The sequence below is a fragment of the Eptatretus burgeri genome, chromosome 7 (genome assembly GCF_056783735.1).
Source record: "Eptatretus burgeri isolate ZD-2024b chromosome 7, Ebu_testis_v1, whole genome shotgun sequence".
NCBI lineage: Eukaryota > Metazoa > Chordata > Myxini > Myxiniformes > Myxinidae > Eptatretus > Eptatretus burgeri.
In genome coordinates this window covers 514,453-541,210 of record NC_140967.1, presented here as the reverse complement: position 1 = coordinate 541,210, position 26,758 = coordinate 514,453, and the positions used below count along the sequence as shown (strand labels likewise).

The window sequence follows — 26,758 nt, the reverse complement described above, 5'->3', positions numbered from 1 at the left end:
TTTGAATCCCACTGACAGGTCGGATCTGAATCCGGACCTTAACGAAAATCGAATCGGCTTGTTCTTGCCACCTAACCAACTCATCCACCTAGTTTTGTCATTACTCGTCCACAACTTTTAGAGATAACATACTATAAATAGTTTTTGTCCCCATCTCTCAATGGTAAAGAATCACTTAAAAATTCTCGTATCCAGATCCGGATTTGGACCCTCACGAAAATTGAATCAATTTGTCCTTGTCACACAACAATCTGTCCATAAAGTTTCTGTGGAATCCATCCATAACCTTTTGAGATATCATGCAACGTCGTTTGTAGCCCCATCTCTCAGTGGTGATGAATCAGTAAAAAATTAAATAATTCTCATGTCCAAATCTGGAAGTGGATCTTCACCAAAATTGAACCAATTCTTCCAAGTGGCATTTACAACCTGTCCACCAAGTTTCGAATCCATCGATAACCTTTTGAGATATTGTGCGAAACATAGTTTTGGCCCCATCTCTCAATGGTGAAGAATCACTTGAAAAATTCTCGGATCCAGATCCAGATTTGGATCTTCAACAAAATGGAATCAATTAGTTCTTGTGACACATCCAACATGTCCACCAAGTTTCATCCGAATCCGTCCACGTTTTGAGATATCATGCAATATCGTTTTTAGCCCCATCTCTCAATAATGAAGAATCACTTATAAATTAAATAATTCTCGTATCCGGATTCGGATCTTCACCAAAGTTGAATCGATTCTTCCGTGTGAAACACTTAAACCTGTCCACCAAGTTTCGTCAGACTCCATCCATAACCTTTTGAGATGTTGTGCAATATATCGTTTTGGGCCCAATATCTCAATGGTGAAGAATCACTTTTAAAAAATTCTCAGATCCGGATCCGGATCTTCACCAAAATTAAGCCTTGTTGTTCTTGGCTGGTCATCTACATAGACATAATATTTTAGAATGATTGGTTGAAAACTGTGGCCAAAAATCGTGTGACAAACAGACAAATGGGATCGACCAACATACTTAGCGTAAATTTTTTTTTATCAAATAATGAAGGCATCAGGAGGAACATGGACAGAATTTGGGTTTAAGCTGCTCCTCCACTACCCTCAAACCTATGCGGGAGCAACCAAGTGAGCCTTATTCATAAAAATAAAATTAAAAAGAACCAGATCAAAAAAAAAAAAATTCTGTTTGCCAGACCACATGTTCGATCAGGTTGAAATTTAAAAAATATATTCCCTAACAATATTAGATCATAATTCTGAAGCTTAACTTTGATCAATGAAGCAATTCAAGAGAAAGCATTAAAAAAATTTTTTTTGTTCAATCCAATATGGCTGGCTGCCAGACCATGTGACCTATCAATTATTTATGAACACTGTGGTATCCCCAAGGCGTGGGGAATATGTGTGTGAAGTTTCCCCTCAATCTGTCCAGCTGTTCTGGAGTAGAAGATTGTTGAAGGTTTTCGGGTAAATCCAATGTGGCTGCCAAACCATGTGACTTGTGATGTCATAGGTGGGAACGTTTTGTTCCTCATGCATATGGGGTCATAGCTGAAAAGTTCCACCTCAATCTGTTCAGTTGTTTCAGAGATTTTTGAACGATAAAAAAAATAATAGAATTTACTGCTGAACCCCCGTGACCGATGAGGTCAATTTTTTTTTCTGTTTATCAATTTATCCCAAAATTAACCTCAAAAATGTTCATCCTGATCGAATGTAGTGTTCTACTTATGCAATTATTACGATAATGAAGGCAACTATGACATCATACAAAATCATACTTATTTCCCATGAGGAGTACTTGCCATGTGCCAAATTTCAATTTTTTACTTGGTGCAGTTTCAGAGATACAGAGGTCTAAAGTTTTCCCCTTTTTCCAACATGGCTGCCATATCACATGACCTATGGCATTGTAATTATCATTAAAACATTCTGCATGAGTGATTGCTCTTATGGTGAACATTTCATGTCAATCAAACAAGCGGTTGCAGGGAAAAACTGCACTCATGTTCTGGGCGGACAAACAAACAAACAGACAGACAGACAAACTAAATGACCCAAATACAATAGCCTCTCCTCTGGTGAGGGTAAATATCTCATTTGATTCAAATGGGGTGAAACTGTTGTCAGGGACACCGTTTTCTTTTTGACACATGGGACTTTTGATAATAGCTGGTGACCCTCACGTGTTATTGCAGAAGGTCCCCAGACAGAAGATCCAATGGGGTCTGTAGGGTCTTAAGGGATGAAGAGTTCCAATTGCATCCATAGTGGCTACAAGGTCTTAGGGTCCGAAAGGGTCTTAGGGTTATCAAGGTTCAATAAGGTCCTAGGGGTCTTTGGGATTTTGGGATCTAAAGGGTCTTTGAGTCAACAGGATCTTAAGGGTCTGACCGGTTTTAGGGGTCTTTTGGGTCGAAAGGGTTTTGGGGGTTTTATTGGTCTTAAGGGTTTTTGGAGTCTTCAGGGTCGAACAAGTCTCAAGGGTTGAAAGGGTCTTTGGGGTATAAAGGGTCCATGGGGTTAAAAGGATTAAATGGAATAAATGGCCTTAAAAGATCCAAAGGGTACGAGAGGAAACGAAAACGCATATAAAGTCAAAATTGACATTTACAGTGCCATCAGAAAGTATCCACACCCCTTGACTTTTTCACATTTTGATGTGTTGCAGACTAAACATTGAGATTTTTTTTGTCACTGATAGACATAGAATACCCCATAATGTCATCGTATAATTTATTATTTTTTGAGAACTTTTCACAAATTAATTAAAGATGAAAATCTGTCATGTCCGGCATCAATAAGTATTCAACCCATTTGCTATGACACTCCAAATTGAGCTCAGGTGCATCCAATTTCCTTTGATCATCCTTGAGATGTCTCGACAACTTGATTGTGTCCACCTGTGGTTAAATCAATTGATTGGATATGATTTAGAAAGAAACACACCTTTCTATATAAGGTCCCACAGTAGACAGACAGTGCATGTCAGAGCAGAAACTCGACAGAAAGTCGAGTCCATGGAAAGAGCAGAAACAGAAAGTCCATGGAACTGTCCGTAGAACTCCAAGACAGCATTGTGAGGAGGTATAAATCTGAGGATAGATATAAAACAATTTCTGGAGTGTTGAGAGTTCCCAAGAGCAAAGTGAGCTCTCATGGGAAAAAGAGGTAAGTCTCACGTGGTGAAGAGAAAAGTCCAACGTGGAAAACACAAAAGTCCTACGTGGCACAAAGACAAAAGTCCTACGTGGCACAAAGACAAAAGTCCTACGTGGCACAAAGCTAAAAGTCTCACGTGGCACAAAGAGAAAAGTCCCACGTGGCACAAAGACAAAAGTCCCACGTGGCACAAAGACAAAAGTCCCACGTGGCACAAAGACAAAAGTCCCACGTGGCACAAAGACAAAAGTCCCACGTGGCACAAAGACAAAAGTCCCATGTGGCACAAAGACAAAAGTCCCACGTGGCACAAAGACAAAAGTCCCACGTGGCACTAAGACAAAAGTCCCACGTGGCACAAAGACAAAAGTCCCACGTGGCACAAAGACAAAAGTCCCACGTGGCACAAAGACAAAAGTCCCACGTGGCACAAAGACAAAAGTCCTACGTGGCACAAAGCTAAAAGTCCCACGTGGCACAAAGACAAAAGTCCCACGTGGTACAAAGACAAAAGTCCCACGTGGCACAAAGACAAAAGTCCCACGTGGCACAAAGACAAAAGTCCCACGTGGCACAAAGACAAAAGTCCCACGTGGCACAAAGACAAAAGTCCCACGTGGCACAAAGACGAAAGTCCCACGTGGCACAAAGACGAAAGTCCCACGTGGCACAAAGACAAAAGTCCCACGTGGCACAAAGACAAAAGTCCCACATGGCACAAAGACAAAAGTCCCACGTGGCACAAAGACAAAAGTCCCACGTGGCACAAAGACAAAAGTCCCGCGTGGAACAAAGACAAAAGTCCCACGTGGCACAAAGACAAAAGTACCACGTGGCACAAAGCCAAAAGTCCCACGTGACACAAATACAAAAGTCCCACGTGGCACAAAGAGAAAAGTCCCACGTGGCACAAAGAGAAAAGTCCCACGTGGCACAAAGAGAAAAGTCCCACGTGGTAAAGAGAAAAGTCCCACGTGGTAAAGAGAAAAGTCCCACGTGCTAAAGAGAAAAGTCCCACGTGGTAAAGAGAAAAGTCCCACGTGATAAAGAGAAAAGTCCCACGTGGTAAAGAGAAAAGTCCCACGTGGTAAAGAGAAAAGTCCCACGTGGTAAAGAGAAAAGGCCCACGTGGTAAAGAGAAAAGGCCCACGTGGTAAAGAGAAAAGGCCCACGTGGTAAAGAGAAAAGGCCCATGTGGTAAAGAGAAAAGGCCCACGTGGTAAAGAGAAAAGCCCCACGTGGTAAAGGGAAAAGTCCCACGTGGTAAAGAGAAAAGTCCCACGTGGTAAAGAGAAAAGTCCCACGTGGTAAAGAGAAAAGTCCCACGTGGTAAAGAGAAAAGTCCCACGTGGTAAAGAGAAAAGTCCCACGTGGTAAAGAGAAAAGGCCCACGTGGTAAAGAGAAAAGGCCCACGTGGTAAAGAGAAAAGGCCCACGTGGTAAAGAGAAAAGCCCCACGTGGTAAAGAGAAAAGCCCCACGTGGTAAAGGGAAAAGTCCCACGTGGTAAAGGGAAACGTCCCATGTGGTAAAGGAAAAGTCCCACATGGTAAAGGGAAAATGGATGTGCTCACATTCTTTGACTTCTGGTTCTGGGTTTGGAGCATCGACAGTCAGACAAGGTGGCATAATGGTTGAAGTGTCTGCTCCGAGTCTGGGAGGTCAGTGGTTCAAACCTGGGCAGAGTAATACCAAAGACGACTTCTTTTTTTTATGGTACGTTGCTGCATCCTTGCTGGATGTTCAGCATTTAAAAGGATAAGAGCACGGACAATCCCTGTGGGTTGGCATCCATCGGAAGGAGGAAATTTCTCCTTCCAAAATGTACCGCTAAGTGCGGTGAGAAAGGCGGTGTCATTGTTGTTGTGACATCGCTGGTACAGAGAGTGCTCCAAGAAGTGACGGCACTTCCCCCAAGTTTAGTGGCTGTGTCTCTCGTGTAACAGTCCTGTGTTGTGTCTTGAGTATTCGTTGGTCGTATTCTCCATTGGTCGTATTCTGCATTGGTGGGTTTCAGGAGGTGGGAGGAAGTTCTCGCAGAACTCAAAATGTCCACCTCCTTTTTGGTAAAGGATCATGGTTCATAAACCAAATTGTGAAACTTTGTTCTCATCGCCTTGTTCCAAGGGCTCTTTCAAAAATCTTCACTGAGCCTCTGACGGCCTCCACTTGTAGATCGTTTGTAGTGATATTCCCTGGAATTATTTTTAAATACTCAGTGAAGGTTTTCTTCATCATTCCTGTGGCTCCAAATATCACTGGTACCATTTCAGCTTTCTTCAATTTCCACATCCTCTTGACTTCAATGTCCACACTTGATGGGATCATCGAGTCATACGTGAGCATTAATTGTTCATTTTTGAGGATCGGATTTGGTTTGGGTTTCCATGATCGTTCTGAGACCAGGATGTTGAAATGTTTACAGATGTGCCAGTGGAATGCTCTACAGACGCTGTCATGTCTTTTTGTGTACAGCTGTTCCGACATGAGTTTTTTTACATCCCAAAAGGAGGAGACGTGCTTTCTGTTTCTACCCCACAAAACCTGGGTTTGTCCGAATGACTCAGTCACGCCATTTTCTAAAAGGCACTATGGTAGTGTCCATGGTTTTGAGCATTGATGACGACTCATTCTCCATCCCAATTAATTTGACCTCTTCTTCGCCATTCCAAAGAGCCTTCGTTGTCGATCCCTGTCCTGTAAAGCTCTTTAAAAAAAAAAAAAATCTTCCTGCTCCTTTGTCATTCTCCCATTTGTCAGAACACATCTGCTGATATTTGTTTTTGTAGTTTTCCTATTTTTTTTTTTCTTTGCAATCACTGGGGCTGTGTTTGTTTCGTTTTCCTGTGAAGCATCCATCATTTGCACCTGTTTTGAAAGTTTGTTGCCAAATGGATTAAGAATCCCTTTTCTGGTTTGTTGTTTTCTTGCTCATATACAAATCCCATCCGATGGTCTGTTGAGCTTTTGCCATACTCCGCTTGTCCTACACACATTGTTCTGTGCACTTGGCTAAGCTCTATCAAGCCATCATTTTTCAGTACGTCTACGTGTGTGAGATGTATGTGTGGCAGCATCAGGACGAGCCTTAGATCCTGCAAAAAAAGAAAAAGGTCTGATGCACTCAATTGCAGATGAGTTGGTCAGTCTTTTCCTTATGTTAAGTAAAATGATGGAATCTCTCATTGCTGTAACCCTCAGGCATTATTTTTTCTCCAACTTTCAAAATTTTGACCACCAGTTATGCTTCGACTCCTGCTCTTCTATTGCACACATGATGCTTCTTTCAACCCAACAACGTATTAATGTATTATGGTTCAAACAAGAGATCATGCCCATCTCTGTAGACAATGGTATTTAACTAAGCAATGAAATAAAATGAAATTATGACATTCTGATACAAAATTACCGAGACACCAGAAACGTGATACTTGATTTTCATTATTAAACCACCCAGAAGAGTGTTGTGTGACGCATCATCTTCAAGAACATATTGGTGTCACACACGAACTCATCATTCGCCACAAAAGGTCATTTGAAAGTTGAACTCGCTGCACACCGTTTATATGATCCAGGCAGACAATTGATAAGGGTTGGACCAAGTCCTCGTTATTGCAGAGTCGGAATGCATGAAATAGTGCCGATTCAAGGAAAACGTAAACAAACTCAATTATTTGCTTTTGTGCAAACATCCCCAAGTCACCCCACTGAATCAGATCATCGGTGGAATCAAGCATGACTGGTTGTGGCACCAAAGTAAAGCAAAACTTGATACCCACCTGTTACTGTTATACACACACCCATTATAAATCGTTAAAACAAAACCAAACACTCGACTTCTGGTTCTGGGTTTGGAGTGTCGGCAGGTCTCCTTCAGCGCTCTCTGCTGACGATCTCAAAGTTACGTTTCCGGTTGTTATCTGTCCCGTTTTAACTGTTTATTTTCTCACCTACATGTTACTGTGTGTTCCCAGTTCGGTTTTGTTCCAAAAATCATGCTATTTTGTGAGATTTTGTCGATCTTGTCTTACCGGGTGCTTGAGGCCTACCCTTGAGGCTTGAGGCCTACCGGTTCCCCTCGGTGTATGATCGTGTTTTGTTTTTTCTCCCCATTACCTTCAATTTCTATCTTCCCCACTTTCCTAACGTCCCCCATCCCTCCCAACGAATCACTCTATTTCTTATCTTAAATCAAAAAATAAACAAACAAAAAAATGCTACCTTTGTCCTTGCACACTCACGAGTCTCGATTCTTCTTCTTCTTCTTCTTCTTAATCTCCTCCTCTTCTTCTTCCTCTTCCTCAATTTTTTCTGCAACACTTCCATTACCTAATCTGTTGAAAACTCTCTCAAACATTAATAATAATAACAAAAACGATCTCGTATAATGGCTCCTCTTCCTCTTTCACACATGTGGTACTCTTTACTGTATCATAATGCACTACTCTTCTGCTATTTAAACAGACTGCTCTCAATTCGACCTTTACTTCATACCTTGCCAAAAAAAATGAAACTCTTAAAGTGTTTCTTCTCTCCATTCTTTGAATTCGCCTTCATTGCATCCATCAAGAATTGTGTTAAATTGCATCATTGACCTAAAACTTAAAAAAACCCAAGTTTGCTATGAATGTTCGCTTTCCATAAACCATTCTGTTTTTCCAAATTCAGTGCCAACTCACCCCTCTCACCCCTCACTCTCACTCTCAAAGCAACCATCCCACTCTTCTCCCTCCAAGCCTCCCTCTCACCCCTCTCAAAACCCCCCTCACCTTTCTCCCACCATTCATCCCCCTCACTCATCCTTCTCAAAGTTATCCCCCCCCTCTCATCCACAAGGCTGCCTCCTTCCACTGCCCTATTAACCTCCATCTCTTCACTCCACCTCCTCAAATCCTCAACTGCCTTCTTCCCCATCTCTTGTCCCCCCTCTCCCCAGCACCACAGAGCCTTTTTCTCCTCCTCATCCGGCCCTCTCCCCAAGCTATTCTGCAATCCCCCACACTCTTTCAACAACCATCCTTACCTCCCCCCTCGTCCCTTGTCCTATCCCCCCCCTCCACCCCACCCCCTGCACCAAAAGCCTCCTCCTCTCCCTCTTCATTAAAAGTGTGGACCTCAAACATCCAGGGCCTTCGCTCAAACCTTTCATATCTTTCCATACAAGTTGCCACTGACAAACCAGCCATAATCTGCCTAACAGAAACTTTCCTCCCCCAAGACGTGTCTGACGCCCAAGTATCTCTCCCTGGTTACTCCCTCCTCCGGGATGAAAGACCTGAGCCTTGTCCTGGTGGAGGACTTGCTCTCTTCATCAAAGACTCTATTTCTCACTCCCCATGCACTGCCATCACTCCCCCACACCCCCAGGAATACCTCTGGCTACGGCCTCCCCTCCACTCCCATCTCATGTTTATATGTGTACTGTACCGTGAAACTAACAGTGATGACTCTATCTACACCTCACTATCCAAAATCATGGACCAACTTCTATCTTCTCATTCAAATTCTCTCTTCCTCATATGTGGCGACTTCAATTGTCATCATGCCAGTTGGCTATGTGTGGGTACCTCTCTCACCTGTCATGGCACCTCAGCAAAAGCTTTCTGCGACTCATTGGGACTGATTCAATCGGTCAACTTCCCGATCCGGATCTCAACCAATGGTACTCCATCTCTTCTGGATCTGATTTTGACAAATTTCACTGACAATATCTGCTGCTCTTCCTCTGCTCCAATCGGTTCTTCTGACCACGTCCTTGTCAAAGTGGACATCTCTCTGGCTATTATCGGAGAACCACCTCACCACCGTCGAGTATGGCATTTCACTCAAGCTGACTGGCAAGGTCTTCAAGCAGCCCTGAAACTTATAGGCTGGTCTCCTATCGCTACTTTCTCCAACATCAACTCATCCTGAGAATTCTTTTAAAGAAACTTGCTCTCCCTCATGCACAGATTTATCCCCTCTCGTCTTCAGTTGTCCTACCCTTCCTCCCGCCTTTGGTTCACTGAAGCTTGTGGCGAGGCAGTTGTCTGGAAACAACTTGCCAATGCCTCATGGAAAGCAAACCCAACTGATGGCAATCTCAGTTCCTTCCATAAAGCTCGGAACAAGTGTGTATCGACCCTCAGGAGAGCCAGAAAACAACATCTTTATAATCTCAAGTCTGACCTCTCAAACCTCTCTCCCTCCTCAAAATCCTGGTGGCGTTTAATAAAATCTGTTTCTGGTGTATGGTCCCCCTCCATCCCCTCCCTTACCTCAAATGGCTGCACTGCTGATACCGCATGTGAAAAAGCTGAATGCCTAAACTCATCGGTGTTTGCAGCTAAATCTTGTGTCCAAAACCCATCACCTTACCCAGTCGCACCCAACTGTCCCTGGACTCTGTGTCCTTTTCTCCTGACAAGGTGGAGAGCTTGCTGTCAAACCTCGACTAAGATTCTGCAACCGGTCCAGACGGCATCAGCCCTCGTGTCCTCAAAGCCTGCTCTTCTGCTCTTGCTCACCTTCTCTCTGTTCTATTCACCCTCTCCTTTGCTCAAGGTCATCTGCCATCTGCTTGGAAATCTGCTAACATCACTGCCCTGCAAAAAAGGTGCAAAAACAGATCCCTGCAACTACAGACCAATCAGCCTTCTCCCAATCATCAGCGAGGTTATGGAATCCATCATCGCTTCAGACATTAAATCCTTCCTCTTCTCCAATGGCTTGATTTCCGACAATCAATTTGGTTTCAGACAAAGGTCACTCTACCCTGGATATGCTGCTTCTGCTCTCCCAACAATGGATGGAAGTCCTCAATGCCAGACCGGAAATCCGAGCCGTATCCCTGTACATATCACCTGCTTTTGACACAGTCTGGCACCCTGCCCTGCTCACCAAACTTTCTTCCTATGGTATCCAAGGCCATCTCCACTGATGGCTCGCAGACTTCCTCTCCTGTCGCAGTCAACATGTGGCCCTAAATGGAGTTCTTACATCCCCTCTTCCTGTCCAGGCTGGAGTTCCTTAAGGTAGCATTCGGGGCCCTGTTATTTTTCTGGTTTTCATCAATGATCTCTCCGACTCTCTGGAAAATCCTCTATGTCTCTTTGCTGATGACTCCACCCTCTGCCGTACCATCGCTCATCCCTCAGACCGGCAAGCAGCAGCTTCTTCGCTCACTGCAGATCTGGATAAAATCACAAACTGGTCCAACACGTGGAACATGCCTTTCAATCCAGACAAATCCCACACTCTCTCTATGTCTCTTCGAAAGGACCGTTTAGAAAAACCCCCTATCCACTTTAACTACAATCCTCTGGAAGAAGTCTTTTCTTTCAAGCTTCTGGGTCTCACTATCTGCCATGACCTTTCATGGGAGTCACATTTCAAACCTCGCCTCCAAAGCCAGTCGCCGATTGGGAATCCTTCCTCCTACAAAGTCCTTCCTCGGCCCACCTGAGCTCCTGACCACTTACAAAGCTTTTGCCCGCAGCCTGATGGAGTACTATTCTCCCCTCTGGGCTGGTGCTCCTGCCTCCCACCTTTCTCGGCATCACGCTGTAGAAACCAAGGCATTTCGGATCATTGGCATCTCCCGCAATGAGGCTGAGTCTTTGGGCCTCTCACTCAATCACCACAGGTTGGTCGGTGGTCTTTCTGTATTCTACCGTCTCCTCTCCAGCCTCACCCCCCCTGCTCTCTCTGCCATTTGTCCCCACCATATTTCCGCAGGGCGCTCAAGGTCCGCCAACAACCCCCTTCTGGTAAAACTACCAAAATGACGAATCACTGCTCAGTTTCATTCTTTCATTCCTCTTTTTCCCACCTTTGGAATAAATTCCCTTACTCTATTCTTTCCCATTCTTCCCTCCAGGCCTTCAAAACAGCTGTTCACCACCACCTCTTATCATCCCCCCATCCAAATCCTCGATCTTTTCTACCCCGATATCCACCCAAGCTCACCTCCTTCAAATTCCCTGCTTTCCTTCCTGAAATTCCCTGTAATGTCCATCTTGTATTCCCCATGTTCACCGTCCCATCCCTCTCCCTTCCACAGATCTCCTCATGTCTCTGTTCCCCACTGTTTTGTCTTTCCCACTCCCTCCCCTCTTGTCTCCTGCCCCCCTTGCTTTGCATTGTGTGTTCACTCTCACACAAGCCTCAATAAGGTATACAAAAAAAAAAAACCCCACGTGGTAAAGGAAAAAGTCCCACGTGGTAAAGGGAAAAGTACCTCGTGGTAAAGGGAAAAGTCCCATGTGGTAAAGGGAAAAATTCCTCATGGTAAAGGGAAAAGTCCCACGTGGTAAAGGGAAAAGTCCCACGTGGTAAAGAGAAAAATCCCACGTGGTAAAGAGAAAAGTCCCACGTGGTAAAGGGAAAAGTCCCACGTGGTAAAGGGAAAAGTCCCACGTGGTAAAGGGAAAAGTCCCACGTGGTAAAGGGAAAAGTCCCACGTGGTAAAGGGAAAAGTCCCAAGTGGTAAAGGGAAAGGTCCTACGTGGTAAAGGGAAAAGTTCCACGTGGTAAAGGGAAAGTCCCACGCGGTAAAGGGAAAGTCTCACATGGTGAAGAAGAAAGTCCCATGTGGTGAAGAGGAAAGTCCCACGTGGTGAAGAGGAAAGTGCCACGTGGTAAAGAGAAAAGGACGATGTGGTAAAGAGGAAAGACCCATGTGGTCCAAAAGTCCCATTTTCTCTTTCACCCCCATTCAAATCAAATGGAATGTTTTTGTGACTTTATTCTTGCCAAACCTCAGGAATTTTTCAACATATCCGATTGAAGGTTACACCGTTTATTTAATTGCATGCGTGGTGTGTGTGTGTGTGTATAAAATTTGGTCAAAATTAGTCAAAGGTAAAGGTCAATGCAATCCAAAACATGTAAAACACATACTCGGTGACAATTAGTAAATGTATCAACACAATTTGTTTTGCACAACATTTCCATCACGTGAAACCCTTGATAGGTTCAATTTTACAAATTACTAAATTGCTGTTTCCATGGTAACTATTGTGCATTTGCATTTCGCAAGTACCGTGCTATGCAGACATATATATTTTAAACACTTGGTGCAGTTATTATTGTGGGCGGACCACTATTGTCTACAAGGTAAACATGTACCAAGTGCCACGGTCCACATCATCACTCTATGTACCAAGTGTTATGGTCCACATCACAACTCTACGTTGAATTCCCGTTTCTACCAATACACATGAAAACAAATTGCTCATTTGAGTTGAGACAACGATGAAGCCATCGGAGCCGGGTACCCTGCGAGTACATTGGAAAGGAGATGATTACTCATGTGAGAGGATCTGATAGAGATGTTGAAGATACCAATGAAGGGTAGGGACAAATTAAGTGTAGAATAATTATTCAGCAGGATAAACAGTGATGGGCTATAGCCTGAGAGTATAGAAGAGGAGAGTTAAGATGGTAGTAATGCAGTAAGGTTGGGGTCTTTCAGTCCGAGAGTACTTAATGCATGCAATGATCTCCCTGGTAACATTGTGGCAGCTGAAACAGTGGATGAGTTCAAATTGGAATTAGATAGGTAGCTGCAGTGTGAGTCATAAGTCCCAGAAACACGGTATCCTGACGTGACCACTTGTGAAAATGGTCACATGGCAAAGAGTGAAGGCATATAAAACAGCTCAATACGTACTTCCACCATGGCATGGCATTCTAATTGCAAAATAAATAACAAAAACAATGACAACATTGTAACAAACCATATTAAAACTAATAATATTTACAACAATAATAATAATAATAATAGTGCTGTCACATTGCAATAATAACAACGAACATAAAATCCCCGCACTGACCCAACCACATGAAGGCTTGGTGAAACATCTCAGAGAGTGGGAAGCACACCCAAGCACATCCCAGAGTTGGAAGTCCAAAAGCTAACCTCCACTAATCAGGGGAGGAAGGGGAAGTGGGGTGGGAGTCTGGAGGGAGGGGAAGCAGTGGGGTGGGAGTCTGGAGGGAGGGAAGGAGGGGAAGGGGTGGAGTGGGAGTCCGGAGGGAGGGGAAGGGGCGGAGTAGGAGTCTGGAGGGAGGAGAAAGGGTGGAGTGGGAGTCTGGAGGGAGGGGAAGGGGTGGAGTGGGAGTCTGGAGGGAGGGGGAGGAGTGGACTGGTAATCTGGAGGGAGGGGAAGGAGCAGGGTGGGAGTCTGGAGGAAGGGTAAGGAGGGGGTGGAATGGAGGGAGGGGAAGGGGTGGGTTATGAGTCTGGTGGGAGGAGGCAAGGGTGGAAGGAAGGAGGGGAAGGGGTGGGTGGGAGTCTGGAGGGAGGGGTGTTGGGTAGGAGGCGGCAGGGGGGAGGGATGGGATGAGGAGGGGAAGGGGTGGGAGGAAGGACCTGGCATTGACCACCAACCTATGCTAGTAACCCATAAAGCAAAGGCTGGAGCGATTTATTTTGCCCCGACCCATGGTTTCCGAAGGGGGGATCAACATAAATTGTCGATGTAAAAAAAAACAAACATAAACCTGGTGGGAGAGCATATAATACACATCCCCTATTCTCACCCACTCTCTATCCCACCACCACTTTTCAATAGCGATTGACATCCTGGATTCAGGGTGTCAGAAGTCCTGTTTCTTCAGATATCATTTTGTGATGTACTTCAAAAACATGGATTTCAGATCGAATATTGATATGTTTATTCAGACAATGAAACCTTGCAGGATTTTCCTGAAGCATAATGAACTACAGCTAAATATGACAGTGTTGGAGTACACCAGGTCACTTAGACCAGTGAAGGTGGGAGCAAGCAGGTGTACAGTATCTCAATTCAGACACTCACACTTGTTTGGTGCCAAGCGTCGAAAAACAAGGAGACCGCAACAAACGGCATCACAGCTGCTCCAACCAAAAGGTCACAAACAGCCAGGTTGACCAGAAGCACGGAGGTCACTGAGTGGAGGTGTTTTGTGGCAGCAATAATCAGGACAACGAGTAGATTTCCTGTGAAGGGAAAGGGACAATCAGAGAGCTTGGATGGTGACACCATGAGGATGATAGCCACAGGTTCCAGTGCAACCACACAAAAATGAACCACGACCATTAAAAGAAGCAAGGAATAGGTCACGGATTTCAGCATCACAAAGGCTTCAGAAGGTTTACTCGAATGTGTTTAGAGAGAAAGGGAAAATGGAAAAGTCAGCAAGGGTGGGAGACTGGGGGTCACTGAGGCAGCAGTGCGCGCGCGTGCACACACACACACACACACACACACACACACACACACACACACACACACACACACACACACACACACACACACACACACACACACACACACACACACACACACACACACACACACACACACTGCCCGTGGGTGATCACCTGGTAGTGGCTGGATAAGAAAACCAGGACTGGTAGGCATGGATGACCCACAAAATATGTAACGGAGAAGAAAGTAAATACCGATGGATATACTTTTTTTAATGCCATGAACAAACTTTGGTACATCACGGGTGATAAAGGTTGTGGTCAAGTTTCATCAAAGTTGAGTGTGTGGTTTCGGAGAAGAAAGCAAATACATATCTTGGGGGGCACACCCCCTGTAGATCTCCTTGGACTCGGATTTTTAAAAATGTGAACAAACTTTAGTACTTCATATGTGGTGAAAATTGAGGTCAAGTTTCATTGAAATGTTGTGTGTGGTTTCGGAGAAGAAAGGAAATACCTATTTTGGGGGGCAACCCCCTATACACCCCCTCAGAATCAGATTTTTTTTCATGCTGTGACCAAAATTTGGTACATACCAGGTGATGAAAGTTTTGGTGAAGTTTCATCGAAATTGTGTGTGTAGTTTCGGAGAAGAAGTTGCAAATGTTTGCGGACGGACAGACGGGGCACCATACCATAAACTCCCTGGAATTACATTCCAGGTGAGCTAAAAAAAGAATCCAAAGAATAAAAAGCAAGTACAAAATCGAAGACAAAGACCTCGAGTGTTTGGGTGCTGACAACAAACTCAAAAAGAAATGATAGCAAGGATGATAAAAAAAACACTGAGTAAGTAAACAACAAGAGAAAATAAAACCACATGTTTTAGAGTAACCCGAAGAGATTCTGCCGAGAATTAGGGAAACAAAAGCAGAATGTGTCAACTCCCCCTGAAAAAGAAAAGCTTGAAAAATTCTGGAAAGGAGTTTTTGAAGATCAAAAGGAACAAAACAAGGAAACAGAATGGATCACAGACTTGGAAAAGAAGAAGCAACATCTCGAGGAAATGCCGCCAGTGATTATTGATGAAGAAAACATGAGAAAACACCTTCAAAAAAAGTCAAACTTTAAAATCTCAGACTCAGATGGAATTCCAAACTTCTGGCTAAAACAACTTGATGCTCTCCGCAGTCACTACACCAGAACATTTGATGAACTGATCCATTTGATGAATGAAGGTAGTGGATGAGTGGCTCGGAGAAGGAAACATTTCTCATCCAAAAATCTGAGGAAATCCAACTTCCTTACAAAAATCCGACCCATAACAAACCCACCAACAACACACAGACTTCTAACAGGAATAGTGACGAAAATAATGTACCATCATCTCACACAACAAGGACATTTGGAGGCAGAACAAAAGGGATGTAAGAGAGGTCCTTTTGGAACAATTGACCACCTACTACTGAATAAGGCCGTACTTGAAAATTGCAAAATGTGAAGAACGAAATTTCCCACCGCCTGGATAGACAATAAGAAAGCTTTTGACAATGTCCCACATTCATGGATAATAAAATGCATGGAAATGTACAAAATCAATTCCCAAATAACCAACCTGATTGAGAAAGCAATGGAGCTCCGGAATACCACATTGATATTACAGCACTCGGGAAAATACCAGATGTGAAGACATGGTGTGGGATCTTCCAGGGAGACAGTCTCCCCTCCCCCCCCTCTTGTTTTGTTTGGTTCTGGACCCACTGAGTAACCTCATCAACAAACAAGGACATGGATACAAAAACAATAGAATCACATCAAAAGAAACAGGAAAGGTGACACACCTACGATACATGGATGATTTAAAGCTCTGCGCACCGAATGATGAAAAATTGACAGAACAGTTAAAACTAGTAAAATGGTTCTCTGGGGACATTCAAATGGAATTTGGACTCGATAAGTGTGCCATGTGCACATTTGTACAAGGTAAACCAACAAAAACAGACAACATAAAAATTGACCTTGAAACAACAATACAGCAGTTCCAAAACGAAGCATCACTCAAATACCTCAGAGTAGAAGAGGTCCACCAAATATGTCACAAACAAATGCGCAAAACAATCTCCAAAGAATACCTACGTAGAACCTAGCTGATCCTGAAAATGTACCTCTCCCCAACAAACAAAATCAAAGCCATCAACTATCTCGAAGTACCAGTAACTGTGGTGTGTGTGTGTGTGTGTGTGTGTGTGTGTGTGTGTGTGTGTGTGTGTGTGTGTGTGTGTGTGTGTGTGTGTGTGTGTGTGTGTGTGTGTGTGTGCTTGGTGCTGAACACAGTTATAGAAACAAACCCTGCAACAGCAATCAGCCTTCTCCAGTGGTTTAGGGGGAGGCTTAACAAAATAAAACATTTGAAAAAAAAAAATCGCTTACTCTTGGAACTTTTCTAATTCCTGGTGACATTCAGAAATGTCGGTATTATGTGTAATCTACAGCTTGCAATGGTGGAAAATTATTTCTTTTATAATATATCTTGCTTTATTTTGGGTCGACATCATTGCAAATAAATTAATAATAGTAACATCTAATGGACACCTATCAACAAAGTCAATTCCGATTGGATGTTCTTGACTGATACGTCATCACCTCCCATCGGTCTACGTGGGAGGAGGCTGTTCGGTGTTCAGCTCTCCCAACGGTCTCGGTGGGAGGAGCCTGTTCAGTGTTCAGCTCTCCCAACGGTCTACGTGGGAGGAGCCTGTTCAGTGTTCAGCTCTCCCAACGGTCTCGGTGGGAGGAGCCTGTTCAGTGTTCAGCTCTCCCAACGGTCTCGGAGGGAGGAGCCTGTTCAGTGTTCAGCTCTCCCAACGGTCTAGGTGGGAGGAGCCTGTTCAGTGTTCAGCTCTCCCAACGGTCTACGTGGGAGGAGCCTGTTCAGTGTTCAGCTCTCCCAACGGTCTAGGTGGGAGGAGCCTGTTCAGTGTTCAGCTCTCCCAACGGTCTAGGTGGGAGGAGCCTGTTCAGTGTTCAGCTCTCCCAACGGTCTACATGGGAGGAGCCTGTTCAGTGTTCAGCTCTCCCAACAGTCTAGGTGGGAGGAGCCTGTTAAGTGTTCAGCTCTCCCAACGGTCCAGGTTCAGTGTTCAGTTCTCCAATTGAAGGTTGCAGAGTCTGAGGCGGAGCCGCTAAGGCTGTTGCAGAATCCTCTTCATCAATATCTGTGATCGTGAGACGAGTTCGTGTTCCTCTTCTTCTTTGCACAAATAAGCAAGGCGAGTCGACAAACTCTTTTCGCCGACATAACATGGGGTCCATGGAGGGTTATCTATTCCAGAGACCCTATATTATCTATTCCATGGACCCTATGTTATGTCGGCGAAAAGAGTTTGTCGACTCGCTTTGCGTATTTGTGTAAATAGAAGAGGAACACAAACTCGTCTCACGATCACAGATAATGATGAAGAGGATTTTGCAACAGCCGAAGGGGCTCCGCTTCAAACTCTGCAACCTCCAATTGGAGAACTGAACACTGAACAGGCTCCTCCCACCTGGACTGTTGAGAGGTGATGATGCCTCAGTAGAGAACGTCAAATCGGAATTGACTTTAATCATAACATCGTTAAACATTTCAAAATCTTATATATTTTGTACTAATAAATGTTAGTGTGTGTGTGTGTGTGTGTGTGTGTGTGTGTGTGTGTGTGTGTGTGTGTGTGTGTGTGTGTGTGTGTGTGTGTGTCTTCCGTAACTCCAAAACCATGAAACTGTTTGAAGAGACGACTGTTTAAGGCTCCAGCTTTGATGAAGTTGACTTCCTCGATAGCCAGGTTCATGACATCCCTCATGTCAGCAGGTGGAGTTCTGGACGCTAAAGCTTCACGATGAAGGATGCAATGCATACCTATAGCAGATGGACTTTTTTCTTTCACTCTTGTTATGAAACCAGATTGCAAACCAAGCATGGCCAGAGCTCCATCAGCACACACCCCGAACATGGAGTCCCACAAAAGTAGATTTTCCTGGAAGAAGTTTGATACCACTTGATAAATATCTGTTGCTGTTGTATAACTTTCCATAGGATGGCGGAAGAGCATTTTCTCTTTTACACTATTGCCCGACACGAAACGAGCAACATCAGTCGTTTCATCCAACTGGATGGCAAATACAGGAGAAGCTCTTACTTGGTCGAGAACTTGATCTTTGATGTCTTGAGACATTTAATCGATCCTTCCCTTGATGGTATCGTTTGATAGAGAGATTTGGGAAAGCTTGTTTGCACTATCCTTCCCCAGAACGAGCTCTGCTGCACGCAGTGCACTTGGTTTTATGAGTCTCTCCGATGTTATGGATCTTTTTGCTCTTTGCCATCAACATGGCGATCTCATCGGAAGCCTCAACAACCTTTGAAGCCTGTTGCCAAAATGCTCCACTGCTGTCCATCTTGGCTTGCTTCAAGGACTGCCTTTTTAGAGCGTGGCGACATCGCGCTGTTATATAATTGGCTATTCTGTCCTGTGTCTTCTGTCACACTTATGGCCGCGTATGTCCCTTTGATCTGAGGGCTTTCAATATAAATTTATCCAACGTCACAACTCTTCCCATCATGCATGCTAATTCACCATGTCTACATTTAAATTTTATAACTGCAAAATTGTTTCATCATTCTTAACCTCGACTTTTACTGCCCCCAGCCACACGATATCAAAGTATTCGCTTCTTGTTGTTTCAAAGAATGCCTTGGGTTTGGCAGCGAGAGCAGGATGCGTTGTCTTCAAGTGGCGTTCCAAGCGTGTGGGCCGCATGACATCATTGCTCAGAGTCTTGTAGCATATTACCCACTGGGGTACCTCTGTGTCACCCTTTTGGAGGGACACAAATACAAATCGAATATATTCCTCAAGATACTTCCACTTTTTTTGCACTCATTGCGAATGATTTAGTTTTAAATGGGGAGTGCAAATCTGTGGATTTTTTTTCATATTAAAATTAAAATTAAATATAAATTTTAATATTAAATTTAAATAAATGTTAAATTTTAAAATTTATTTTAATACAGAAAATGGTAGGCCGAGTCGCGAATAGAAAATGAAAAATATTAAAGGCGATACTTTTGTTTTTTTGTTTTTCATCACGATATCATGCAAACACTTGTGAAGAGAATTCCAAAAATAATTGGAGAAATTCCTACTTTTTTCTCCGGGCTCACGCCCCCTCTGGAAATTACTCATGCCACCCAGGTTAAGAGCCAATGCTCTATCTGGAATCTTAAGGCGTTTCGTGGGTTACCTCACTGGGGTTTGAAACCACCATGCTTTTTGGCCTGCTGAACCATGCCTTGACTTGGAACAGGCCGCAACGATTTCTTCATGATAAAGTTTCTTTTTTCACTTTCCTCACTCATATTACTGAATGCCTGTTCATCATAGCTACGAATCTCTGGATATATTGCAATGCTTATAAACACCCAGAGACGCCAGTGTTCAAAGTCAGCCAGTGGATGGATGCCATGCTTGTCGATCAAGTTCCTCAAAAACTATAATGAGGGTGCCCCAAACTGACATTTGGCAGGATTTATGATGATTTATGATTCATACTACAATAAGTGAGTGAATATGAGCTGCAAATGCTGTTCATGCGCCTTGATCATCTCGCTGGCTATAAGCAGATCATTAATATAGGCATAAACAAAAGGGAAATCCTGAATGACCTCATCGATGAGGCACTGAAAACTTTGTGTTGCATTGTGTAACCCAAAGGGCAGGTGCACAAACTCGAAAAGGCCAAAAGGAGTGATAATAATCGATGTCTTGTGTACATCAGCTGACTCTACTGGAATCTGATGATACGCTCTCACCAAGTCAAGGTGTGGTATCCTGCAGGTGTGGCACAAGGTAACAATCTGGTGCTGTGTTACAGTTCAGTGCACTGCAATCATAACAGGGCCTCCAATTGGCAGTCGTCTTCTTTTTGACCAGATGCAAAGGTGAGGACCAGTTGCTACTTGAAGGTCGAATGATATCCTGTGCTCAAGCATATGGCCAAACTCCACTTTAGCAATTGCATAATGATCCGGAGCTACCTGACGTGGTCGAGCTGTGACAGGAAGGCCCCGCGTGTCAATGTGGTGAGTGGTAGAGTATTTGATCGCTACTTCACTGTAGGTCGGCCGAGTCATTTCTGGGTACTGTTGAAGGATAGCATCATAACTGACCATGTGGTCGGACTTGACAAACATTGGATTGATAGAAGGCACGTACGAGGTGATAACGTTGACACAACGATTTGTGGTAGAGTCGTGGAGCTTTTGATTTTTGACATCCACCAACAATCCAAAATTCTTCAAAAATTGGGTCCGATGATAGGGATCGGTTAGTCAACAATGATAAATATCCAATATAAAAAATAATTAGATAAATAAGTAAACACGCTTCAGGCCAAAACTGAGTGTTATCGATCGTTACCGTACGTGGAAATGGTGGATTTGTTGACACCCTGGAGAGTAAATTAGATAGTTTACGTTAGTCCATAAATGCTGGGGGTAAAACACTGACCTCAGCTTCAGAGTCAAATAAAAATCGAGTGCTGTGTTCTTGTCACTGATGAAAAATAAGCGACTTGGTTGTTGGTCATCAGACTGACTCGTCGTTGCTCATCGCTGGCTGTGGTATTTCTCGACTGCGAAACAAGGTTGATTGTGAAAACTGCAAAGTGAACACACTTGTGTGCATTCTCCCCAAATTGCCAATGATACCAACACGTGCCTCCTGCATGTTGCTGGGCACCAGGACTATGGCATTGTTGTGTGTCAGTCTACTGCATATTGCTTTGGGGCCATCGACGACCACGCTCCTCCTTAAGATGACATGTAAGAGCCTGCACTTGGGCAATCAGCTGGTCCATTTGGGTTTGAAGTTGTTGCATGTTGGATGTCGCTGGTGCAGATACGTCACCGGACTGATGAAGGAAGCAGGTGGGGTAGCGACTAATGATCTTATCAGCTATGAATCGCTGGTTGAAATAACCAGCGGAGACGCTGGTGACAGAGAGGCGAGGCAGCGTGAGGGAGAGGAGAGGCAGCGTGAGGGAGAGGAGAGGCAGCGTGAGGGAGAGGAGAGGCAGCGTGAGGGAGAGGCGAGGCAGCGTGAGGGAGAGGAGAGGCAGCGTGAGGGAGAGGAGAGGCAGCGTGAGGGAGAGGCGAGGCAGCGGCGAGGCAGCGTGAGGAAGAGGCGAGGCAGCGTGAGGGAGAGACGAGGCAGCGTGAGGGAGAGGCGAGGCAGCGTGAGGAAGAGGCGAGGCAGCGTGAGGAAGAGGCGAGGCAGCGTGAGGGAGAGGCGAGGCAGCGTGAGGGAGAGGCGAGGCAGCGTGAGGGAGAGGCGAGGCAGCGTGAGGAAGAGGCGAGGCAGCGTGAGGGAGAGGCGAGGCAGCGTGAGGGAGAGGCGAAGCATCGTGAGGGAGAGGAGAGGCAGCGTGAGGGAGAGACGAGGCAGCGTGAGGGAGAGGGGAGGCAGCGTGACGGAGAGAAGAGGCAGCGTGAGGGAGAGGAGAGGAAGCGTGAGGGAGAGGAGAGGAAGCGTGAGGGAGAGGGAAGGCAGCGTGAGGGAGAGGAGAGGCAGCGTGAGGGAGAGGAGAGGCAGCGTGAGGGAGAGGAGAGGCAGCGTGAGGGAGAGGGGAGGAAGCGTGAGGGAGAGGAGAGGCAGCGTGAGGGAGAGGCGAGGCAGCGTGAGGGAGAGGAGAGGCAGCGTGAGGGAGAGGGGAGGCAGCGTGAGGGAGAGGCGAGGCAGCGTGAGGGAGAGGCGAGGCAGCGTGAGGGAGAGGCGAGGCAGCGTGAGGGAGAGGCGAGGCAGCGTGAGGGAGAGGCGAGGCAGCGCGAGGGAGGGGCGAGGCAGCGTGAGGGAGAGGCGAGGCAGCGTGAGGGAGAGGCGAGGCAGCGTGAGGGAGAGGCGAAGCATCGTGAGGGAGAGGAGAGGCAGCGTGAGGGAGAGGGGAGGCAGCGTGATGGAGAGAAGAGGCAGCGTGAGGGAGAGGAGAGGAAGCGTGAGGGAGAGGAGAGGAAGCGTGAGGGAGAGGGAAGGCAGCGTGAGGGAGAGGAGAGGCAGCGTGAGGGAGAGGAGAGGCAGCGTGAGGGAGAGGAGAGGCAGCGTGAGGGAGAGGGGAGGAAGCGTGAGGGAGAGGAGAGGCAGCGTGAGGGAGAGGCGAGGCAGCGTGAGGGAGAGGCGAGGCAGCGTGAGGGAGAGGGGAGGCAGCGTGAGGGAGAGGGGAGGCAGCGTGAGGGAGAGGCGAGGCAGCGTGAGGGAGAGGCGAGGCAGCGTGAGGGAGATGCGAGGCAGCGTGAGGGAGAGGCGAGGCAGCGTGAGGGAGAGGCGAGGCAGCGTGAGGGAGAGGCGAGGCAGCGTGAGGGAGAGGCGAGGCAGCGTGAGGGAGAGGCGAGGCAGCGTGAGGGAGAGGCGAGGCAGCGTGAGGAAGAGGCGAGGCAGCGTGAGGGAGAGGCGAAGCATCGTGAGGGAGAGGAGAGGCAGCGTGAGGGAGAGGAGAGGCAGCGTGAGGGAGAGACGAGGCAGCGTGAGGGAGAGGAGAGGAAGCGTGAGGGAGAGGAGAGGAAGCGTGAGGGAGAGGGAAGGCAGCGTGAGGGAGAGGGAAGGCAGCGTGAGGGAGAGACGAGGCAGCGTGAGGGAGAGGAGAGGCAGCGTGAGGGAGAGGAGAGGCAGCGTGAGGGAGAGGGGAGGAAGCGTGAGGGAGAGGGGAGGAAGCGTGAGGGAGAGGAGAGGCAGCGTGAGGGAGAGGGGAGGCAGCGTGAGGGAGAGGGGAGGCAGCGTGAGGGAGAGGGGAGGCAGCGTGAGGGAGAGGAGAGGCAGCGTGAGGGAGAGGAGAGGGAGCATTGGGGGAGGTTCGGCAGCATACCAGGGCATTTCCGGGCCGATAAATCGTGTCCAAAGAGCAACGTTTTCATTTCAACTGCTGTGTTCTGTATAAAATCGGGTGGGAGCATTTAATAATAAAAAAAGTTAAAAACCCGTGTTATGTCCCTGGCAAAGGCCATCGTCTTTTCCCCACCCCATACGTGTCCCTCCTCCCTCCTCGCATGGAGCCACGCACCACACGGAGAGTCATTTGTAATGATTTTTAGCATGTCCATGTGTGCTGTTTTCATTCGTACGTCTTCTTTTTCAGCAACTGTTGACTATTAATGTATTGTAGCAACTATTAGTATATTTATAATAACATTTCATCATGAAAGTACATATATCGCACAAAATGGTAAAAATCAAACTGCGGACATAATTTCCGGGGAAAAAAGGACCCCTGTGGACTGTGTAGTCATGAAAAACAGGTTACTGGGAATGGCGTTGCGCTCAATGAAGTTCCACTTTCAGCACATTCCTTCATCTTTTCTTCACTAATTAGTATAATCGTCCAAACAGGAGAAAAATATAAAGCTTAATGTTTTGCTTATAAATTTTTTTTGCTAATTTGCTATTAGTTATAAAAACCACTAATTTGTTGAAATTTTCACATTTCACTCCATATTTTGACACATTTAGTCCACGATATCCGATTCTCCATTCAGATATAATAGTTTGATTATATACTTTAATTAGTCCATGAGAGTAGATCATGTTTCCAAATCGAGGCATGTTTGAATTGGTTGAACAAAATGGTGAATTAAGACCCCAGCAAGCTGACAGAGGGATGAGCCTTGATAAAGGATAATTTGATAAAGGATGAGCCTTGATAAAGGATAATTAAATAAGGCCGTTAATTATCTTCAAAAGGGGTGTTTAAATTCACCCAAACACCCAATTTTAACTAATGCACTCCCATGGAGTTCCCTTAGTATGCATGAAAAGTTTCTGGCCACGAGGTTTCATGGTTTTGGAGTTATGGAGTTTTGTGGTTTTGGAGTTTTTGTCATTTGAGATGTTCCACGTTTACTTTCTGAAGGGAAAATAATAGTCTTGAAGGGATTGGGGTCTGTTGGTTTATAGTTTCAATTTGTGTATATATTGTTTTCAACACACACACACACACACACACACACACACACACACACACACACACACACACACACACACACACACACACACACACACACACACACACACACACACACACACACACACACACACACACACAGACACACAGACACACAGACACACAGACACACAGACACACAGACACACAGACACACAGACACACAGACAATTGCAAATGTAAAAAGTGGTCTAAAGCTCTAAACGGTCAAGGGACTAAGCTGGCTGTTTAATCTGTCTGATAAGTGTAGTGGGTCTAAATGGTGTTAAGGTTTCAGCTGTCAAAAGGGACTTAAGGGGTGCAAAAGTCAAAAGATTCTCGGGGTCAAAAGGGTATCAAAGGTCTGAAGTGTGAAGGGATCTGAAGGTGTCTAAAGTATTGAAAGGGTTTTAATCACCTGTGGACAGGTGATTCTCGTCCCGCTTGCAGGGGAATTCGCGCATTGCTTCATCCAAGCCCATCCCTTGGTGTACTGCAGTTAGAGCAGCGGGTGGTAGGCTCTTGACAGAGGAGTCCGAAGTGAAGGCCCGCTGGGCCAGTTACTTTGAGCGGTTGTACCAGGCTGATCCCCCAGCTGTCGAGTTGGACGTCAGGCGTGTTACAATACCTGTTGCTGACCCTCCAATCAACAGTGACTACCTTCAATTGTGGAAACACAGGCTGCAGTGAACCGGTTGAAACAGGGTAAAGCTCCAGGGAGCTGTGGCATCCATGCTGAACTTCTCAAGGCTGGTGGAAATGCTGCACTCGTGTCGTTGCATGCAGTTTTGTGCTCTGCCTGTAACACAGGCATCATCCCAACTGTTTGGAAGAGAGGCCTTGTTGTACTTCTCTGGAAAGGGAAGGGTGATTGCCAAGACTGCAACAACTACCGAGGGTTGACGCTGCTCTCAGTGCAGGGCAAGGTCTTTGCTCAGATAATTATTGATGGGGTTCGCCACCATCTGCTTGAGAACCAGCATCCAGAGCAGTCAGGCTTTACACTAAAGAGGTCAATGATTGACCGTATCCTTGCTCTTCAGGTCCTCACCGAACGCAGACGAGAGTTTCGGCAGGGGCTGCTTGCAGCCGATGTTGATCTCTGTAAAGTGTTCGATTCAGTGAATCGGGATGTCTTCTGGAGGACTCTTGGTCTTCGTGCGGTGCCACCAAAACTGATCGATCTTATGTCTGAACTCTACTCTGGTACTGAGAGTGCTGTGAGATGCGGTAGTACCATCTCTGACTTATTTCCAGTTGTTACTGGAGTTCCTCAGGGGTGTGTACTGGCCTCCACACTTTTCAGCACTTGTATGGACTGGATTCTTGGGAAGATGTCAGAGAGATCAAGCTGCGGTGCATTGTTTGGGAATGTCAAGATCTCTGACCTTGATTTCGCAGATGATGCAGTCATCTTTGCGGAGTCTTTAGATATCCTTTTGGGGGCCCTCGAGGTGCTGAATGAGGAGTCAGAGTTTTTAGGGTTTCCCAGGGTTTCCTGGGTCAAAACTAAGATCCAGGCTTTCAATGACATCTTGGATGCTGCTGTCCTGTCTGTGCTTGTTTGTGGTGAGGATGTTGAGGTCGTGGAGAGATTCACTTACCTTGGCAGTGATATTCATGTCTCTGCTGGCTGTGAGTCAGAGGTCAATAGACGTCTGAGTCGGGCTTGGGGAGTCACGGATTCACTGGATCATGGGGTGTGGTGCTGCCGGTACCTCTGTGGGAGGACGAAAGTCCAAGTCTTCAGGTCCTTGGTGCTTCCAGTCTTGCTCTATGGATGCGAGACTTGGACTCTGACCAAGGATCTGAGACAGAGACTCAATTCCTTTGGTACCAGGTCTCTTCGGAGAATCCTTGGCTATCGCTGGTCGGATTTTGTGTCCAACGAGCGGTTGCTGAGAGAGACTCAGATGAGATTTGTTACCTGCATAGCCTGTGAGCATCAGTTGCGGCTGTAAGGACATGTGGCTCGTTGTCCTGACGCCAATCCTGCTCACTAGATTCTCTCAGTGAGGGAGTCTCGTGAGTGGAGGAGGCCAATAGGCCGACCATGTGCCTTGTGGTTACAGCAGGTTGACCGGCATCTCAAGGAGATGGGGACGGGCCTGGCATCTGCCTGGGGGATGGCCAGACGGAGGCCCCTGGAGTACGGGTGGAAAGTGGATGCAGCGACGCGCTGCTCTGGCACATGCTCCCATACCTGACCTGAATACGGACCCAAACCAAAATCAAATTGGCTTGTTCTTGTCACCGAACCAACTAATCCACCTGATTTTCTCAAACCTTGTCCACAACTTTTTGAGAAATCATGCTATATACTCGTATACTGTATATTGTTTTTGGCCCCATCTGTCAACGGTGAAGAATCACTTGAACAATGGAAAAATTCTGGTAGCCGGATTCGGATTGC

The 26,758-nt window shown here is 45.9% G+C and overlaps 1 protein-coding gene across 3 annotated transcripts in view; it reads right to left on the bottom strand.

Annotated features, from left to right (window-relative positions):
• LOC147022525 (beta-3 adrenergic receptor-like) overlaps positions 1-26,758 on the bottom strand; it is a 77,602-nt gene that overhangs the window by 46,822 nt on the left and 4,022 nt on the right. For all 3 annotated transcript variants that reach the window (XM_085887181.1, XM_085887180.1, XM_085887182.1), the window contains one exon: positions 13,970-14,130. In XM_085887181.1, coding sequence (XP_085743307.1) covers positions 13,970-14,020 — 51 coding nt within the window. In that variant the 5' untranslated portion in view covers positions 14,021-14,130. The remainder of the gene's footprint in view (positions 1-13,969; positions 14,131-26,758) is intronic.